The sequence below is a fragment of the Galleria mellonella genome, unplaced genomic scaffold, assembly GCF_026898425.1.
Source record: "Galleria mellonella isolate WM207_F2 unplaced genomic scaffold, CSIRO_AGI_GalMel_v1 utg117, whole genome shotgun sequence".
Lineage (NCBI taxonomy): Eukaryota > Metazoa > Arthropoda > Insecta > Lepidoptera > Pyralidae > Galleria > Galleria mellonella.
Genome location: NW_026441980.1, coordinates 8,356,032 through 8,378,371, shown reverse-complemented (window position 1 = coordinate 8,378,371; position 22,340 = coordinate 8,356,032). Strand labels below are relative to the sequence as shown.

Below are 22,340 nucleotides of genomic sequence, written 5' to 3'. Positions count from 1 at the left end.
ATAGATACTTTCTGTATATTATTATAGAATAGTAGTACTCTATGCTCTATATTTTTCATAATACTGTATGTCAACTTGTTTGCCATTCTTAGTGCCATAACAAAAAATATTTTGGCATTTGATATTGAAAAGCATATCTAATCACTGTTCGTTCATTAATTAAAAATCACTATCTGTTTATTAATCTGAATAACCTAAAGATTATTAAGAATACGTCACGAAGTCACGAGTATGTGTAGTAAATAACTATGATAATCAAATTATTTTATGAATTAATCATAATCTTATCAATTAATTATTGTTTGCAATAGATATTAATGAAATGTGTAAACAAGCTACGAACGAAACATATGAAAAGAGGCGAAAATAAATACTAACATAGCAGTATAGGCCTTAATGCTTATAACCTTAAACTCATTGATATCGAAAGAAGTGTCCAAATGATTGATCGATGATATGAGGTACTCCATTGAGCTGCCTCTAGCGTAACGCTAATATTTTATCACTTGTTTAGCTTTTAAGTGATTTGTACAATGGAATTTATGGTTATTTTTATCACAGCTTGGATGATTTTCCTCGTAAATCATGTCTGAATCACGTTTGTAATCCAAAGCAATATTTCATTACAAAAAAGCTTCTCGTTCTTGTTTGTGGTTTACGAAACGAAACCCATCTACGTACATTATTCATTATAAAAAGTAGTATTCTTTTTATGCAATCATATCAACACTTTTAATTCTAATACTGAAATTGAACAAATTTCATAAAATTTGATTGTGGATGCAAAAGTATAAGTATGTACTTTGGTAACTTTGGGTAACTAGGAAGTATATTAAATCAGGTAGTACTTTTATCTAAAGAAGAGTTACTCATTACTTATGTATGTATTGGACTGTCAGCTTTTTTAAAAAAATCTCATGGGTATTACAAATTCAGTATGGTGGGACAGAACATACTGAGTGCGACAAATAGCTCGGGTAATATTAACAATTTTTTGATGAAAAGATACCATAAGTAACCAAGAGTTCGTTGTTCACACAAATGCATGTTTATGCCAAAAAGCGGAAAAAAGTTGTTTGCCAATTGTCAAATGTGACTTTTGAAGATTTAAAATGAACGACCTCATTAATTCTGAGTACATCTTAAATTTGAGAAATTAGAATAATAGTGTAGACACAAACTACTTTTGCCATTACTGCAGTTGCCTGAAGTTCGTCATGATTTTATTATCTTTGCAGAAAGTTTTCACTTAGAAGCATCTACGTGAAAACTTTACACAACTAGGATTACCAGGATATTCCACAAACAATTCAGCACGAGTAAGAACAGCGACTTAAAAACGAAACGATAATGATTCAATCAAGCCTTGTTTCATTTTTTTAAAGTTTCTTTTAATCAGGCCTCGTAAGAATCGCAATCGTTGCACAGAATTTTTAAACAGTTCACAATTACATAAAATTACAGGCAAAGTACAGTACGTGATTTAATTAAGAATTTCATCAAAGTATTTTTTTTTTCAATGAGCGATAAAAAAATTATGCCATTTTTAAGTGGATAAATTTCAAATGCGGTTTAAACACGAACAGGTGAAAATTACTAAACAGATCTATAGTAAAACTTATAAAGTACATAAGGAAATGTTATCTTACTTTTTACTTGAAAGAAGTACGTGATGAAAGAAGTCTTTCCTGTATATGCGATTGTTAGGCAGGAATTTTTTAATTACGTAATGTACTAAAAGTAGTAACTTACTACTGGTTAATAATAAATATTATTATTAACCAGTAAACACTAGATAATAAATATTATTGATAAAGTTTTAAGTAAACGTTAAGTACGTTTAATAATTAAGTATGGTAATGTACGTAGTACCTAAATGTAATATGAAATGGAAACAAAACCTTCATAATTATATATAAGTAGGGGAATAAGCCTGAAATGTTAAGTATTTTAAATGAAACATTTTATAAATATTATCTATGAGTCTCTTGTATCATAATTAACATTAACAACAACATATAAATTTATCGCATTTATTTGAAAGCTATAAGGGCTCACAAATGATATCAGAAGTAGGTCTCATATGATTACATTACATTACATATGGACTGGTATATTTCCTAATATTCATCATAGTACATTAAAATTATAAAAAGTATAAGTAATGTTATTATCAAAAAATTTGTAAAATATCTATTGCATTCATATGTAAATATTTTGTGTTTGTTTATATTAGGTTTCTATTAACATTCAAATTGTGCATATTTGTAACGCATATTTGTATTGCTGCATAAATTCATATTTTATTATTTTTCGATGTTATTAATTTTAAGAATGCTTTATAATTAATACATTTTGTGAAATAATTGTACTGTACTGATTAGGGACAATTACGATCGAGATAGTCGTAATTGCCTGGATAAATAAGAAAAAAGTAAAATTATGAGTATGATGCTTTTAGGAATGGTATTTAGGCACGAAACTCGATCTGTAAATAAATTATCGTAATTTTTATTATAGCAGAATATTATGGACGAATTTTATGATTTACCTAATTTAAAAGTGTATTATTAGTATGTCTAATAATTAAAATTTGTCTATATTTGCTAATATATTGATGACCTCTGTTATATAGAAGTTTAACATATTGCCTTCATTTCAGATTCATATGGGTTTGATTCCCATACTTCTCAAACAAAACATACATACATAACTAATCATATACTATTATTTTAGTTATTCAATCCTATATTTTTCAATAAACTTCAAAAAGAAGGAGATTTTCAATTCGATTACATTTTTTTATGTTTGTTACATCATAACGCCGTTAGTTCTAAACCGATTTGGAAAATTCTTCCTTTTTCTGAAAAGTAGTTTAGTTTTTATGTTAAAACAACTTGTTTTGTTACAGTTTTAGTAGGATACAATCTTTAATTAAGTTTTTCCTGCCTATCGTGCAATGGATTTGGCATGAGGATAGATATAGGTATACTTTTTATAATAAAAACGGTATTTTAGTGTTTATTTTTGTACTAAAGAAATTTAACTACGTACTACGTATTACTACATTATTATCTATGGTAGAAATAGATTTTTGGGTAAGACGTTGATGCCTATTCAAGAGAATTACACAAAACTTTAGTAGTAAGTAATATTTATGAGCTTTAAGCTACGGATATGCAACGTATTCGTACATCCCATCTCTGAATCCAAATATCCTGACAACCCTACTTATAAAAGAAATAGTAAAATATTGTTCCCTTTATTTTATAGATAAAGATAAATATATATTCTATTTAATACTGACTTTTTATTTCCTAGCTCAGAATATATTAGTATTACAACACATGATCATCATTGCCTTGCTTATTTGGGATCGGCGCAGTAGATGTTCTTCGTTCTAATATATCAACTAATCATGACAATGCATTTTATATTAATAAAGACGTCATCGACACATTACACACGTGGGAGCATGATAATAGATTCCGATATACAGATAAGTAGATAGACATAGACCTAGTATAATGAAAACAATCCCAATAAAAGTTAGTGCAGGATAAATAAGAAAGATATACAAGAGAAGGTCAGATTTTCATTAGTTCCGAAGAATTTTTATTAGAAAGGAAAAGCGGTGGCTCGTACGTGCTTAGATTTTTTTATTCACGTGATATTCATATGAGGATTCACGTAATTGCTGTAGAGCAGACGAATTTAACATCAACATTAAATATTTATAGCGATACTTGGCAAGAGTTCTTCATCTCATTATGGTTTCATTTAGAAAATGAAAGCAAGAAAATTTTCTCCTCATTTAAGTATACAAAAAAATCTTCTTGTATTTAATATGGATTAAGTGAGTCAAGGAAAATTAAGTTCTGTGGAGGATATTTGTTTGAGCTAAGATCTCAAAAATAAACACGGAATAGCTACATTTTCATCCTTGGGGCATATCCTTCTGAATCTCGTGGTATATATACATGTATATTTAAATATTTTTTCGGTGGAAGATTGCCACTTGTCCAGATGATCTGGATGTAACGCTTATCATAATAATTAATGGTTTATATGAAAACTTTTAATAACTTTAGACCGTACTATAACGAACCACCTGCTATTGGGTACAGATCTCTCTTTCATATGGAGAGAATATAAGCCTACCTGAATGAATGAGTTTAGTATAGTTTTAAGTCTAGTTTTGTGTTGTATGTATAGCTTTTTGTTCCCCTAGCTACACCTTTTTAAGACTAGACAAACTTTTAAGAAATTGAAGACTCTAAAAGTCCTGAGGTTAAATCTGGCCAATGCAAGAAACTTATTTGTCTATTTAAATTTCCAACTAATTTGCTTGTCATGAAAAAAGTCGTTAACAAAACCAATTGATCCGAAACGGTTATGTAGGTACAACATAACAGTCGATAAATATGTTTGACTACACCATCAGATATTAAAGACGTTATCACATTTATTTCATTTACTCGTATTTATTTTCAATCAGTTTATGAATATTTATAAGTTTCAATAAACGATATAATTTTTAGGTAATATACAACGTGTGGTGAATATGTTTATGCTAATTTATCGTATCTAACCCTCTGAAGTGTAATTAAAGATTACACACCACCTGCCAACGTTTGAAAGGGTAATTTCTAATGTATAATATTAATTCCAAAACTTTGAAGGACTTATATATAAATATTTAAATGAACAATATTAATTATGACGCAGAATTTTATGTTGTCGAAACATTTTGAAGTAAATTATTTTTTAAATTAAATTTAATCTTTTATGGAGATTCTCGTAATTGCATAATTATATAATTTACACGTAAGTTATGCCTATTATAAAACAGAATAATGAGGTGCAAAGAGCAAATTAATATAAAAAAACAGGCTTAGAGTTACTAAGGTGGCTGGTCTAGCTTAGTTCACAAGTACGTTATTCACGTAATATAGATATTTTTTAGGTATTACCTATTTACCTATGTATGATAGACTCAAACTTTTATTCAATACATCTGTAACATTATTTGCCAATTATATAATCATTAATATTACAGAGAACTATATAAATAATTCAAGCTCTTATTGAAAAATAAAAAAAAAATCAAGTTTACATTGAAAAATTAAAAAAAAAATTAAAAAGAATTTACATATTTAATTAATTTAAAAATTAATTAAATTCTATACTAACTTTTATCAGCGACTTCGTTTGTGTAACCAGGATATGTTGTTCGACTGAATTAAAAAGATTCCTTCTTCCTTTTCTATAACAAATTGCATTTTATTGAACTTTTTAAACTACTCTGATATGATATTAATAAGTGTTCTAATGTTGTCATCAGTTATTTATTTTTATTATATCACTAGAATATTTATCTGTAACTTTCTCAATGGGAAATATTATTGTGTTATTTATTTTGCAATTAAATGTTATTTGTAATACTTGATAAATTTATGATTAATTGTTAATAAATGCTTAATCCTATCATATACAAACTGACTCATCATTGTATAGGATTACCCACAGTAATTGTTTAAATTCAGACGACGAATCGTGAATTCTATTTTGCCGTGTATCGTCTTCTATTAAATATATATTTACGAATATATTTTCATTTTTCTATTATGATATGGATAAAATCAATAAAAGTATTACAAAATGACTGAAATATAAACAATAAACAAGATAAAACAATTAGTATTAGTATGTTTTAATGCCAATGAATTACAAAATTAAGACTTGTTGATAACGAAAAAAGAATTGTAACAGAATAAGTAAATATTTGTTTATTATGCCTATGTGTATACATATATTAAAAATAGTACTTGTGGCATCCTTTTTTACAGGTGTGTGAGGCGGAAATTTTTTTGTAATATATCATCTTAGATCGTAGACAGAAAATAACACCTACAAGAAGACCAACTTGCTACTTCGATAAAAAAATATTATTATTAATTTTTTACTCTACTGGCACGGGTAGGCCAGTACCTACCTATTTTTAAATCCATATATTAGAAAAAAAAATTACAAAATAAATCGTTATTTCACAGTCTTTCTAAAGTCAATTCCTAATAAATTAAATGGGGCGTTCAAGTATGTATGCGGCGAAAATATTATTTGATACGCAATACTGGAAATATATCTAATAAAATAAATACCTTTTAGGTGAAATCAATAAATATAAAATCATTGTATACCAATATATAATAAATTCACTGAAATGGGATTGTTCCTTCAACTGTTGAATTTCACTCTCAATTCAACGTATCTATATAGTAGTTTTATACAATTGCTAGGTACATGTATAACCAGAGAGTATAAATATACTATCCCGTTAATCCATATGCAGTATGTAGTTAATAACGATATAAATCTAAAAGTTCTATTAAACTAAATCTGTAGTTATCAACACCATAAAAGGGGTACCACGTATCGTTATGTTATTTTTTCTGATACCTATGGTGTTTTTCATATGTTAGATGGAAAACAAAGATTATATAACAAATTACCATCAGGTAGGCCGTCAACTTTTTTGCCATTTTCCATAATAGGTGTTTCCTCGAGTTCTCCTTAACTGCCATAACAATTTCGATAATTTTGATATACGGGGTTTTCGGCGATGAAAAATCGATTGAAACAGATATCTTGTTACAAAAATCTACTACAAATATAAAATAAAGATCGTAGTTCATGTGTGCAGGTAGATTTACTGCAGTAAATAAAATATATAGCCACAGATCCAGGTGTTTATCTGAATGATTGTGGTAAATGATACACGAGTAATTGTGGTTTTTTTTTATTTACAGGTGTACGATGTCTTCATAATTTGGAGATTAACGTACCCAGTGCTGTACTAGTCGGTGAGACCGTCACCTTAGAATGTAGTTGGGAGTTAGAAGACGAAGAAGCTCTCTACAGTGTAAAATGGTACCGGGGGAGAGAAGAGTTCTACAGATATATTCCGAAAGAGCTACCACACACCAGGGTCTTTCCACTGCCTGGAATTGAAGTTGATGTAAGTTACATGTACTATTACGATATCCCGCGATTTAAGATATCTGTAGTCCCCTGGCTTTGGATAAGCCATTCCCAGTAGACTCAAACGCATGCTCGCTAATGAATCATAGTTTCAAGTGTTCCATGGATTCCGATTTCTCCCCGCATAGTCTGCACAGTGTGTCCGAAGATAGACCCATCTTGCGTAATATATGCCTTATTGGCATATGTCCAGTGAAGGCACCCATAACAAGTCAAATATTAGCTTATTATTACCATACTTGCTAAATAGTTTGATGCAGGGTTTTATTTAGAATTTTCCTTCTTTATTAAGATCCCGATGCTGACTGCTGCAAGCATGAGGCTCGTTAGCGTACTTTTAGTTAAGATTTATCCTTTTCTATATACTATGATAACATATAGTCTACGTAGACTGGTAACAAACTTATAACAAACATCCCAGATGCATTGAGTTATATTTTCGCTTAATATTTAAACCAAGTTTCATTTAAAATTCTTATATCTCTAGAAGTCAACAGTGAGATAGATGTTCACTGTTTAAATAGTTGAATTACGATAAAATAAATAGGGAGCAACTTATACAGCGCTTTATTATTTTAGTATGAGACGATAATAGTGATATATTCATTTTTTTTTCTATCTAATAATTTAAGTACCGCCGTGTGGTCCCGGCACAGAATAGGCCGTCCTTTCCTTTCCCGTGGGTATCGTAAGAGGTAGCTAAGGCTTGGACAACAGCGTCCTTCTTAAAATATCTCTAAAAGTCTAACTGCGATTGCTAATCCGCCTACTAAGCGTGGCAACTACTGGCAAAACTCCCTTTATGGGGAAGGCTTATGCTTAGCAGTGGACATCTGATACAGTGTTATTTATTCCTATTAATATAAATTAAACGGAACTTGTGCTATGAGTAGGTATTAAACAACTAATAAACATACATATTTTATGTTATTTGTTACTATTCTTCTTGTTTTTAAATATTTCCCCCTTTTTAACATACTTTTTTTTGTAAATATATACATAGAATATCCCCAGACGAATATAAAAACATATTCATAAATACGAATGTTTGTATTGTGCAAAGATTGAACTTGTGACCACCGGAAGGTGAAGCGATATATTAAACTACGATACCGCCAAGGTCATCAATACTAAACCAATCTGAAGCATATAATAATGGATATTATGAATTGATATAGTTATATAGTTCAGTCAACTTGTTTTTCGTATCGTTCAGTAACCTTGTAAGTATGTAATATAAACTAGGTTATTGGACGATACGGAAATAAACTTTACTGTGACAGATAGATAAACATATTGTTGATAATAATAATAATAATATTAATATCCGATCGCCTTGTTCAACCTTACCTGTTATACCTGACCTGATTTCATAGCATTATTTGATATAAAAATTACTGCGTATTTTCATATTGCGTTTAAAAATTCGTTTATCTATTTTATTCAGCGTTTATAATAATAGTCTTATTCTTATAAAAATATTACTGAGAAAAAGTAGCAAATAACAGTAAGTTTCAGCTTAACTACGAGTATACTATTATCTTCGCAATATGATTTTTGATAAATCCTTTATGAAAAACAATTTTATGACAAATAAAAGAAATATAGACAATTTATTAGAAACGTATGCTCAGCTTAATGAAGCAATTTCATATTATGAGGATTTTTTAGTAAAATATATGTTATGTATAATCATTATAAGCATGAAAGTGAGTTTGTTATCTTAAATCGCCTTGGCGGTTTAATCAATCAATATGCAATTTGGTATACATACTACGATATACGTACTATACGAATAAGGCTACTTTTTATCCCGATCAGTAAACATCCCAATTACTACGAATAAAGTCGCGAGTAAAAGTTAGTTATAGTATAAATTCAAGATTATCCACGTAAAAAGACATAAATTCCTATCGAGCGGAACCAACATGGAAGCCAACTTTATACTCAGATTTTTAAAAGATATATCAAAATCAGTTAAGATTTAGCGTAACATACTCAAAAAGTATAAAGTTAAATGGGAACTTTTTTGTAGCCGCGTAAATATTACCTAGTTGCTACAGCGATTCGACGGTTCTACCTATACAAACTACTAATATGGTGACTGGCTAGTTAGCCTCGTGTCGTAATTCCCTTGGCCGTATCCCTCGAGGGGTAGAACAGAAAATTGCATCGTCACCAAACTGGACGGTATTATATTGGTTTTGTGATTCTATAACTTATGTATTCTTTGGGTCCCTCGTGCCTTTTATATTTGAACGTGATACAGAAAGTGTAAAATTAGATCCTGGTGTCGTCTTTTAAAATTGAAATAAATAACAAATAATGTTTATTAGTATGGGTTTATTGAATTATATAATTATAAATGTTATTTAGGTTATATTTGCTATCATTTATTGCGAAATATTGAGAGATCTATATTAAGCGGGACATTGTGGTTATCATGACGATCAAAATATAGCTACAATAAACTAGATACTTGTAAGGGTAAATTGTTAAAACAAACAAATAAAGCATAAATATGCAAAAGGACAATTCTTCACATAAATCACTTACAAAATTATACGTAAAATAAGATTTCTCAGTACATATCTCTATAAAACAGTACTTTGTATTTTTTGATATCCACAATGTTGTTCATCTCTGTTAATGGCAGTTAGGATTTTACTTCAAGTACGCGGACAATGATGGCAAAGTAATATCTAATATAAATATATATAGTATAAAATAAATATTTATGGTATACGTATAAGCAAATTAAATGTTACATTAACTATGTTTTTAGAAGAAATATCTGTTTTGTCACAGATATCGCGTTCTGGGTCGCGACGCGTGGTACTGCAGCAAGCAACCCCAGCGATGGCAGGACGCTTTCGATGCGAGGCGTCAGCGGACGCACCAACCTTTCACACAGAAATAAGATCTGCGCCCTTAGAAGTTGTCGGTGGGTAATGACTTTATCAAGTTTATAGTGTGCGATGCGTAATGTTTTGAAATATTATCATACAAAATTTAAGACTGACAGTATAATTACTGATTCTGCAGGCTTTTAAACTATGAAAATGAAAGGCGCCATTGGTTTCTTCTGATGAGAAAAGCGAGAGATGATTGATAGGCATGATGTTTTGAGAATGAATAATGATTGTTTACAGGGGAAAACAGTATAAAGATCGACCTGACGGGGTTTATTGCTAGAAATACAGGAACTATTCCCCATTACTACTCATATCCTCACCTCCTCCGTAGATTATTATCTTTAGATTTAGATATTTTTCAAACTGTAATCCTATAATTACTACGGCGATTATATAGACCATATTTTAACGTAAGGAGGAGTCTAGTTCAAGAGTCTTGGAAATCGGCGAGCACCGTGTGAGTTATGAAAGTATAGGCATACATGTAAAAATATAGACCTTTGACACTCGGTTCTCTCTGCCTACTCCACATGAGACTTGGCGTGAAGATAGATACATAAACTTTGTCAAAAAAGGAAAAATAATGGTTGAGAAAGCATGCCAAGAAATTGTTTCCGCCTTCTGACTTTTACTATTCCATTCGATATTACAGTCTAACCTTTGGCTAGGCAAATCTATTATATAAACCCTACGGCTCGCAAAGATTGGGGAGCAATCGCTTTGTATACTTGTACAATATCAATATACTCCCCAAAACTCGCAGATTAGATTATGGAAACATGGATTACTGAGATATTTCTAAAGGAATAAAGAAAATTGATTGTTATTATTATGATTTTATTACCTATTCATTTTTTTCAGAGCGTTATTTACGCTACCTTTTATTGAACGTCGGTAGGCATTCTTTAAGTAGTTTGTACCTACTGTTTGTAGCTTCCTGATTATAATATTATCGCTAGTAGGTAACAACATTATATAAAAAAACCGTGTCATCATTATGGTCGTTATCTATATTTTTCAAATAATAACTATTGTTAGTCATGATGAATTACGGAGAATCATGATGCATGATGATAATTATAGTTTCCTTAGAGTTGAAAATTATTTAGTTAAAATTTCCCATCTACGATTTTATCTATTCACATTTCATAAACATGAGTAAGGTAAAGCCGATTCAAATTAATTCGCATCAGGTGATATTAATACGAGTATAATATCAGTGTTACCCTTTCTACGGCTTTGAAAACTTTTTTGTTTTTAATAAAAAAACATGGTAACTACTTAAGTAAACTCTTTTTTTTAATCTAATGCTGTTGGTTACTGATGGCCTTTATTTACCGCTTTACTGCACTTCCTCTATTATATCCTTTTGGGAGCAAAGGCGAGTACAAAATGCAATCCAAATCCTCGCTTTCAAATTTCAGATGAACTTAGGCTTGTGACCTTCAATTTGTAAGTTTCTACGAAGATACCACATTACTGTAAATAATAATAATTTTAAATAATACCATACAATCGATGCTACTCTCAGAGATTATCACCTTTTCTAAACTTTGCTCAGGTGATCTTAAAGCTGCAAGGAAATTGATAGCAAATTTTCTTTTCTAAAAATATTATTGTTATAGAAATTGCATAAAAAATATTCATTAAATAATGCTCCGGTTATTTAAACTTCTGGTAGTAAATTTTACTACCGTGAAATTCGGTTATCTATATAATAACAAACACATAACATCAAGTAGGTCATGCACATCACAAGGGCACTTAGCGTAATATTTAGGGGATCTACCATGAACTGAAATTTCGATTTTCCGCCTGAATTTCATGTTTTTGGTTATACCGAATTCGGTCTAGTAAATGGAGCCTAACATTTTGTTCGTCAAAAATCTTACCATAAAAGACCACAAAAACGATATTCTAATATTTTTAAACGATATATATTACGTAATTTTAACATCAAATTTGTGTCTTGTTCAGGTCCAAAATTTTGCGATTTCATTTATAGTGATTTGTAGCTGTTTTTGTGAAGCAATTTAGCTGATGTGACATATAATTTGGCTAGCATATGATTTTTCGCTTGTGAAGAGTAAAATAATTCAAGCTTATCCGAAGTATGGTTATAAATATGTGGACAGGATGTAATATTATGCAATCTTTTTGTTATAGTTTGGGTAAATACCTGTATAAATGGGTACAGAGAAATAATTAAAATTATCCATTTGACCTATAGTTTTATATCAAACTTTTAGTCTTTGTATTTATAAATATTTTTTATTCAAATAAACTTAATAATAAGTATTTTTGAATAGACCTTTTTTTTGAAACTGTCTCCCAGTTCGGAATTTCACAATTTCAGCTGAGAAGAACGGGCTAGAAACACAGCTGTTGTTTGTTTCAAATATAAGTTTACAATAAAAAAATATGAATGAATAAAATGACTATCACAAACTTCATATTTATACAAATAAAGAAAATAAAATGCTACCAAGTTACAACCTATCACAGTAATTTTGAAAAGATAGTCCCTACTAGAAGCACCCATTCACGAGTATAGCGGATGAATATGACGTTAAATATTTGATTTTATGAAGACATCAATAAGTTGCAGTTTAAAGATAGATAGATACCATTTATATAATATATCGTTATAGTCGTAGAATACTGACGGATCTGACAAATATTATAAATATAGATCCGTAGTAAAAATATTAAATAAATGTGTTCATTATATTATAGATATATAGACAATAATTGTTTGGTTTACATCAAATAACTTTTAGGTTATAAATAATATTCGCTTTTGTAATCTCAGAGAGTGTAATTACTGAGATGTTGTCCACTGCTTCCGACGTGACGTGATGAACGCGCAATTTTCCATAAATATCACAATCCGAGAAGGAAGAGATTTATGGGTAGTGTTTTTTCATTGCACTAAAAAAAAATAAACAAGCTTGCGACGCTTATCCTTTTCTAACGGAAAGGGATAAGCGTCTCATATATAGACTATGGCGCCCTTGATAACTATGAAAATTAAGATGTCACGAAATTATAAGAAATAACGCATTATATTATTATATATATCTTATATTTATATTAATTAGTTCACTAAAAGAATAAGATATTGTAACCATACGGAAATTTATCGGCTAGTAATTTACATATTAAAACAGTAAAATATATTGTTGACATCGTATTTATTTTAAAATTCTTACTTTTCGTACAGTATTATCGAAACCTCATTTACAAATCCATTACCAGAAATAAAAATATCATTCTTTCTTTGGTAGTCGGAAAAAGGATAATCAGTAAGTACTAACTTGATACTGTAGATAAAGATTAATATTAAACAAACAACTAGCAAAAAGCACGCGTGACACGCATTATTAGGGTACCTTCGATATATTCGATATATAAAATTATTTTAAAGACAGACAATTTATTGGCGAAAAAGGCTTCAGTTAAAAAATATGTTCTGGCTCCCATTGGGATAGGCAGATTTTATATATATATATATATATATATATATATATATATATATATATATATATATATATATATGTGTGTGTGTGTGTATGTATGTATGTATAAATTAAAAAGTAAACACTTCATTATATATTAATAAATGAATGAAAAAACAATATATATTTTTTTTAGTATAATAATTAATACGTCTATGATAAAATAATATTTAATTGTAATCTGGGCATTAATCTCAATTACCGGAAACAGATAATTAATATAGTCATAATAATCGGATTATATCTGATAAGAATACTACGTACCTACATATTAAAATTATGTATGAAATATACTATGTTACATGTGATATATATTCTACGGTTCGTTACAAGTTCATTGCATGTGCACTACGAAATTGTAGAACAGCATTAGTACGGACGTCACGCCATGCATCATGTCCCGACATAGAAACTATTACATGGTTCTGCGCTTACCGAAACTTTATATTTCTATATATAAATCCAATCCTGTATAACTTATACACAGATAATCTTTTTAATAATTTTATAGTCTGATCAAATTTTTTATATCTTTCTGTATTATTTGTTTAAGATATTTTATTGCATATTATTATTGAATATATATATATATATATATATATATATATATATATATATATATATATATATATATATATATATATATATATATATTCAATTATATGAAATGTAGCTATTAGTATCAAAGTCTTATAATGAACACTTGCCATTACAAACCAGTAAAGCGTGTGTAGATAATTACAATCTAATCAGACAAATGAATGTAACACACGAGAATGCACGTTTCTTCTATCTTATATCCGGGTGTCAGCACAATGAACTAAGTATACAAAACCTTCGCAAAATATTACGTTACAAAGTTATTGTTATTCATAGCCTATTGTGGACTCGTTTGTTTAAAGGAATTAATGTGATGGTGCCCTAAAGGGACGTTTTCCCTGATTGTTGCGGCCTACGGGTTACACATGTCTCATTGATACATAATACAGTCTCTCAGTTTGCTTGTTTCAAGTAATTCGACATGGATTATGTGACACAGTTTTACTTTTTAACATAGTATATGTTATAAGATGTCATTTATAACATTTTTTAAATAGGATAATATTGATCACAATGATCAGAATGATCACAATGTTCAACAGATCTTCTATTTTAAAAGTCTATTAAAAACGTCTTTTTCACCGATTTCAAAACAAGGCGAAGGTTCTCAATTCGGTTATATTTTTTTATGCTTTTTATCTTAGAAAATTGTCATTTCTAAACCAATTTCGAAAATTATTTTTTATCTAAAAAGATATACTTTCAGATCGGTTCCATAGAAATTTTATCAAAATATAAATTTAGTTTTTAAATCAAAATTTAATTTTAATTTAGGTTTTGATGATTGAAGTCGATGTTCTTTTTTTGGAACAACCACATCTTAGAACATTAATTGAAACCTAAAAATTAATTTCTATTACACATAAACTATAGATACGTATCAGATGTGTCGTCAATAGATTCCACTAATATACATATCGCAATACGTGTCACAAATACAACATTTTGCAACATAGATAGGTATATTTTAGTGGAAACGGGGGCAATATTCTCTTTGTTGTCTACATGAAAGTTTATTTGACCGCAAAGACCCATTTTCTCAGGAATTCTCTTGCTGGCTGGTAGATTCCAACCATCTTACCTTTCAAGTCATATGTATATACGCCTTGTTGCATTTTGATTTAAATTATAAGACAACTTAGTACAACCAAAGATAATATAATACTATGCTAAGTGTAACTAATACAAGAAACATAACATTTCCATAATGTAATAAATAGAATTTGAGTATAGTCTCTGGTAAGAGGTGACACTGTCTTTGTGATACTACTTTACTATTGGAATTAATACGATGATAATACAATGATACTATATGGACTTCTCTATAAATAAGCTTAAATGTATGATTGATTATATTATTTTATAACGCTTGCTGGAGTTTGAGTATATTATTATCATCACTTTAGATAACATTAATCCCTAAATTCTTTATTTAATATAATTTGACTGTTTTCGCCTTTATAGCATTATGAAAGGCTTATTAATCTTACATAAAATTGACATACGAATAGTGAATAACGGATTTAATTATTGTAATATTGGATCGATTAATCGGATTGGCGATAAGGCATGTAAATATGTATCATCAATCTAATTGTATAAAAAGTTTTCTGGTTCTAGTCAATAAAAAGTGTTGCCAGATGGGTAAAAACTTCTCTTCTTTATGGAAAATTATATTAATTAGTAATATTCAGAAAAGATGATGTCTCTAGAATGAATTATAAAATACTTCTTTCTATATTTTTTGGAAACATTAGCTTTACTGGGAACTTAAAGTTAAAAGTACAATGAAAAGATCCACCAAAGTTAAACAAGCGTCACAATTAATGAAAATTATCTAATAATTAATAGTTTTGAAAGTCATATAAATTTGAATATGGTGATTGCCATTTTACAATAATAATTTTTAGCTATACTAACTTTTTTTGTTCATTACTGAACATAGGTTCTCCCATATTACCATAAAAACGTGTTGTAACTCGCCTGCATTCATTGAATACTAATATATTTTCAATCATTGCTCCATCTCTATACAATTATTTAGAGAAAAACGAAAGGGCTATCCTACGCTATGACTTTAAAGTAACTTCTTGAGAAGTAGACCTTTCTTTTTCATAGACTTAAATCTCTTTTTCCTTTATTTTCTATATTCTTTAAGTTACATCGTTCATTTTAATTTTACACGAATACCTTCATCTCGAATTTTGTTACTCTACGATACCGCGACCATATCTCACTGAGCAATTAGTTTGGTGCTTTTATATACTCGTATGACTGACAATGCAGGATCATATGTCTTAAGGCCATAAGTCATCACTTGCAATCCGCGCTTGTTAAGCGCTTTTTAAATTTTGTTTTCAAAGTTTTAATTTGCAATATATAAGCATCTAAAATAAACAATAAAAATGTTTTATTAAGTAGTATAATAAATTAACAATTTAATAATGTTGACCGTATTTACTTTACTCCTCCTAAAAATCCTCTACAAGCTCATCAAATTATGATTAACATTAATAATGTATAACGTTCAAATGCAAATGGTATAATTTAGAAGTATTTTCGGAAACAACCTCCGACGTAATTAGCAAATCAAATGTCTAAGAAAATGCTTTAATGTATAATTAAATAGATGAAATATTGGGAAACGTAATTTATTTCCGATGGTGATATGTATCTTTATTACAGAGCCACCGGAATGGGGCCCGAAGTTGGTGTCAGACCGGTCGTGGTACGACGTGGGATCCACCCTTCGGGCTACTTGTGCCTCGCCGCCAGCGCACCCACCGGCAAATCTTACCTTTGGGCTTAATGGCCAGGAGGTAAAGCTATTTTTAAATCTTGTTCTTGACAAATACAGTGATATTGTGACAACACTAAAAGCCAAGCTGTATGAGCTAAAATGAAATTCTGTTCGCGGACAAAATTTTATGTTTCCTTCCTCATATTCCCATATTTTAAATATGGACACATAAGGTAAGTTCTACAAGAGATAATCCCCGACGTATATTTTAGTCTATTCATGAATAATAATAATATACAGTACACGGCTTACAGAGAGTGAAAATGTGCTCGCAGAAAATGTCCATCACTTCACTGTAAAACACGTATACATGAATTTACAATATAACTAGTATATTAATTTAATGGGGCAACAATAACTTACAAATTTGGCACATTACTTTTATATCAGAAAATATAGTCATGTTACCTACATGACGATATGTTCCACTATCTATTATATTTATTCGATTTTAATTTTATGTTAATAATGTTAATAATATTAATGTTTTTTAGAAGTAACTTCATTCCCATTAACATTTGTCTCTGTTGCACGTTGGAAAAAGTAATTAAAATGTTTGAACTTCCCGTAGAAGTCGTTTAACTAAAATTAAGGTCAGCAGGTCAAGTGGACATTCGGAGTAATAATGTTAAGACATATATGTAGGTATTTGTGTTGTATACACAGTTGTTTCAATAATAATATAACGAATTACTCTTTTTATTAATTTTAATTTACTGAAAAATAACAATAACAACATAGTTATAAAGTGTATATCAGAAATAATCATGATATTTAATTGAAAATTAAAAATTCATAATATGATCGTATAATATTGTATTTTTTCATAATCGTCACTTGCCTATATTATACTGATTCAAACGCAAATTGTCAACTCATTTTACATGTAGATACGCACTTATCTCTCTTTGTAGATCTGCCACATTAAATTGACATAATTTATTATTTTACCGGGAACAAGCCTTAAAAAGTACATTTAAACCGTATCTAGATCGTTGGGCCTGCCACCAGATGTCCGCTCGCGGACAATAGAGCTGTAGGTACCTACTTACTCCACTTTGACGTTACTGTTGTTTTTGTGCGCTGCCCGTTGCGTAGGCGAGTTCATTAATCACAAAACAGCTCTGTGCGAGATAAGCTTTTAGCAAACCTTCCTTTATCCATCTCGTATTACATCTGTGAGATTTCTCGCACAATCGCGCCATGCTCGTTTAATAATTAATTAATTTATATAAAGGCAATTCGACAGCCAATATTCAGACAGGTACTTATTATATACTTCACAAGTCAAAGTTTTCCAATTACAAATTGATGTGCACGTTAATTACCAAGCTCTATTTCTCGGTAAATGAATTATTATTATTTTATATTATTGTTATTTTATACTTACAAATGATTACAGTTAATTTATAAATATTTATAATAAATAATACAATGTTTCTGTTATTGCGCAAAATTATTTAGAAAGTTGACTCCCTATGTAGTGTGAAGGAAAAGATAAAGAGAGTGAAATGTTTTTTTTTTTTTTTGTAATAAACTATACTTTTAATAATATACAGTACTATTATTAATATTATAATTTTAAGCTGTGGTTTTAGAACTGGGCTCTTAAATAGGTTAATATAATAACCTGTGTTAAGGGCCACAGCCCCGGCCCCCTCAAAAAAATAATGTTTATTTTTTTGAGGGCGCCGGGGCTGTGGCCCCCTCAAAAAAAATAAAATAATTTTTCATAATTTTAAAAATTATTTTATTTTATTGTTTCTTAAATAATACTTATTTTAATTAATCTAAATAATAATATATAATTACTTATCCTTCTCTTAGATCGACATGGAATCTCTCGTTCACGAGTTACCAGACTGGTTCAAATGGGACCCGCCACCAAAACCCGAAATAACAACTACGGTGCAACCAGAGGATGATATGAACTTTAATATATTTCATGATGAAAACAACATGCAATATTTGGACGAGTCTTATATCAATCTACTTAAAGAAGAGATAAGGCGTCCTCCCAAAGAAAACCCAAAAGTATCATTTGAGAGGATAGAACCGGATAATAGGTTGCCATCTGTGAGCGAGGTGTCTTTTGTAGTTCGGAACGAGGCATTCGAGCGAGGCAGTCTCCGGTTGACCTGTATAGCTAGCATATACAATCTCTATGCAGCACGCTCCGAACTAATTTTCGATGTGGAGCAACCAGAAGTTGCTTCAGTGTTAGGAGTCCGTAATAGTGCTACAGGTAAGTAATCGTTATTGATATAGTAACTTGCCTAATTTTAGATAGGTATTGAATTAAATTTCAATTAAGTCTCAGAATAGCCTGGTATAGATACAGATTTGTATTTACCGCAATTATTAATAATGTAGATATGGTAACTAATTTTCAGAAATTTAATTGAATATACCACACACTATATTGCAAATATCGTAAAGCATTAAAGATTTTCCAAAAGGAGTCAGAAAAGATAAAATAATTATGTATAAATATTAAATTGTGTTTGTAATTCAAATGTTAGTTGACTGAAAAACATTCCTCTGGTGATAGGTTGGTCATTGATTCTCTTTTTTTTTATAATCCGAATTACTAAAAACAACTAATGATTAATAATATATTTACATTGTAAGTACTTATGTTGTGTTTAAAAAATACAAATACATGCGAAATCCTATAATGTATGTATTTCCAATAATTTAAATACAATTGGCACTTTATCCATACTAACAATAGTGTAAATAAATTAAAATGAGTTGATCTGTTGTTTATTACATTTTAGAGTTTTGACAATTTTATCAAAATTTATGAAATTTGACTTACATTTCATATTTGATGCGAAGAAGGTTGTAGATTACTTTAAACTCAGTCAATCAATATATCCCGGTACTAGGAGCAAAGTTGAGGGTACTACTAGTGTTTTATAATTTATTACTTTAATTATAAAAAATAAATCTAATCATTTTTTTTTTCTTTTCAGATTCCTTTTTCTCTAGTACCTGGAGGATATCTGCATCCTTGGTGCCATTTTTATACAATATCCGGTAGTTTACTTGCTAAATTTGTTTAGATAAGTACAAATTTAATTTTAAGTATTTGAATTTTGTATAAATATAACGTTTCTCATTTTGTACAAATCCATTGAACATATCTAAATTAATGATAGTATGAATTTATCTTCTGTTATTGTCTTTAGATATCATCTACAAGATGACTTGACGTTCAGTTTTGGGAACAGTTTTGTATAGGTAGATTCTCGTACATGTCATTAGTTGTAGGTCAAACTGGCCAAAATAGATTACTAAGAATTCCTTCGGTGCGACGCACAAATATATACGATATAAAGCGCAAAGGATTGTTTCAATTTATTAAAAAAAAACTACAAGTTCAAAGCCAATCATTACTTAAAGCAGTTATTTATGACGAATATTTACGATACAATAGAATTTATTTGCAATGCTGTTATGTTAAAAATATCAAATATTAACAGAGTTGGTTTTAAATTTTAAATTTTTTAAATGTGATCGTCCTTTGATGTGAATAAAAGTTAGATGAAATGAATAGAGCTATAAATAGATTATAAGTTTTAAATAAAATGTGATAAGCTTAAGGATAATTGTAAAAATTAATAAAAAATAAACGTACATACTCCAAAGTTCACAAACATAGTATTATAGCGTAATTCGTTTGTTTAACAAGAGCTATTAAGAGGTTATGATTAGTACTACAATCGTACCCTTGTGAAAGACTGATGAATTATTTTATTATCTGTTGAAGTTTTCTTTTACCATACTATGAGTACTATACGTACTGAACACACTGGTACTATGACAAACATAAATATATCAATCTTTATATTGTATGTTTATACCAAATTAAGATTTATTTTCTTTAATCTTACCAAACATATTTCGTGAAAATGTTAAGAATCTGTAAATATAAAATTTATTGTGAAATTTGTGTAAAATATTAAGAAGAGATAGAGTAAAATAAAAGATGTTGAAATTTACTTTGTATATTTTCTATTCCCCTAACCTATTTAGTCAACGTACAAAATGTGACACATCATAGTATCATAATAAACGTCTTTAGGAATATAATAACACAGTACAGGCATTCCCGACTACTTAGTAAAATAACGATGTAATTTCCTCTTGGAAGAGTTCCACCTAAGCCTCAATCAATCATAGTACAAGATCGAGTCCACAATAAACAGTAGAGAATCCCACCATTATAGAGAAAATCATTTATTGAGCAGTTACTATGTCGGCAAAAATAGATTACTCATGGTCGAATCAAGCATGACGCATTAGTTCTGCCTTTTCTATTACACTTATCTTGGTTTAATATGTGTATTTTAATTGTATAGGTTTATGTGTATTTCAGAAATATAAATTAATAAAGGGGTGAAAGTCACGGCGTATGCCAAAAGTGATGATCAGTAAAAAGAGAACGAATAACAAAAAGATTTTACTTTTCATATCTACAGATTTAAAAAATACTGCCGCCTTTAAAGTTGGCACAGTTGTTTAAACAAATCTGTTTCCGACACGAATAAAAAAGGTTAAAACGAAAGTTGATGTTAAAGTTTTTTCCTCCCACTTTCTAACTCAATAATTAACCAAGATAGATTGTGGAAAGGTATTTCTCTCATTGAAAAATATGAGTTTCACGGCCTAATTTAGTTCTATCATATAAAAATTTACCACGTGACGTGGACCACATTGTTTAATTTCTATTTTTCTTTTCTTATATTGGTATGCTTTATTTACTTGGTTGCCTCTTACGTTCTGACAATGAAAAGGAAGACTCTGCTACCATAACATACGTTTACATAACGCTCAAATGTTACCATACCCACCAAAACTAACCGTTCATAATAAAAATTAACCGTTCATTGTTCTTTGCTGAACATAGGCCTTCCTATTGGGGCAACTGCGGTTTTGCCGCAACTGCAGTTAAGCGTAGGTGATGTTTTAAGAGAGACGCTGCTGCTCATCCATCGATCCTTAGGTTGCCTTAACCGCCTCCTATGACACCCACCAGTAAGGAAGGAATGGCCTATTCTATGTCGGAACTATACAGTACACACAATTTTATCATTATACTATCTTGATAGATCTGAATTTCAAAAATTCTGTTATCAACTAAATAATAAATAACTCTTTAAATTCTTAGTTTTTGTTCATGTGCCCAACTTAATTTTATAAGTTTAGTATAGGTATAAGTAGTACTCAGACATATTTATAAATATTAGTGGTCAAATTTATAGGAAGCTGTCTAATTATATTAATAAAAGATAGATAGGACATATACCAAAATATTATAGAGATACTAAGAGAACCTACTTACAAACTTTTCGAGATCCGCTAAAGGGCATATTAATTATTAATAAAGAGTTATTAAATAGATGAAAGTAGCTATAAACTGTACAATATTTTTAATCCAAAGAGGAAAGTCATCTCCAT

General features: G+C 29.5%; 1 protein-coding gene across 1 annotated transcript in view; it reads left to right on the top strand.

Annotated features, from left to right (window-relative positions):
- The window catches only part of LOC113511772 (uncharacterized), a 56,448-nt gene extending 35,567 nt beyond the window's left edge, over positions 1-20,881 (top strand). Inside the window, exons 3-7 of the mRNA XM_052897504.1 lie at positions 6,810-7,018; positions 9,850-9,985; positions 16,760-16,893; positions 18,702-19,119; positions 19,853-20,881. Of these exons, the coding sequence (XP_052753464.1) occupies positions 6,810-7,018; positions 9,850-9,985; positions 16,760-16,893; positions 18,702-19,119; positions 19,853-19,920 (965 nt within the window). The 3' untranslated portion in view covers positions 19,921-20,881. The remainder of the gene's footprint in view (positions 1-6,809; positions 7,019-9,849; positions 9,986-16,759; positions 16,894-18,701; positions 19,120-19,852) is intronic.
- Positions 20,882-22,340: the final 1,459 nt, after the last annotated feature.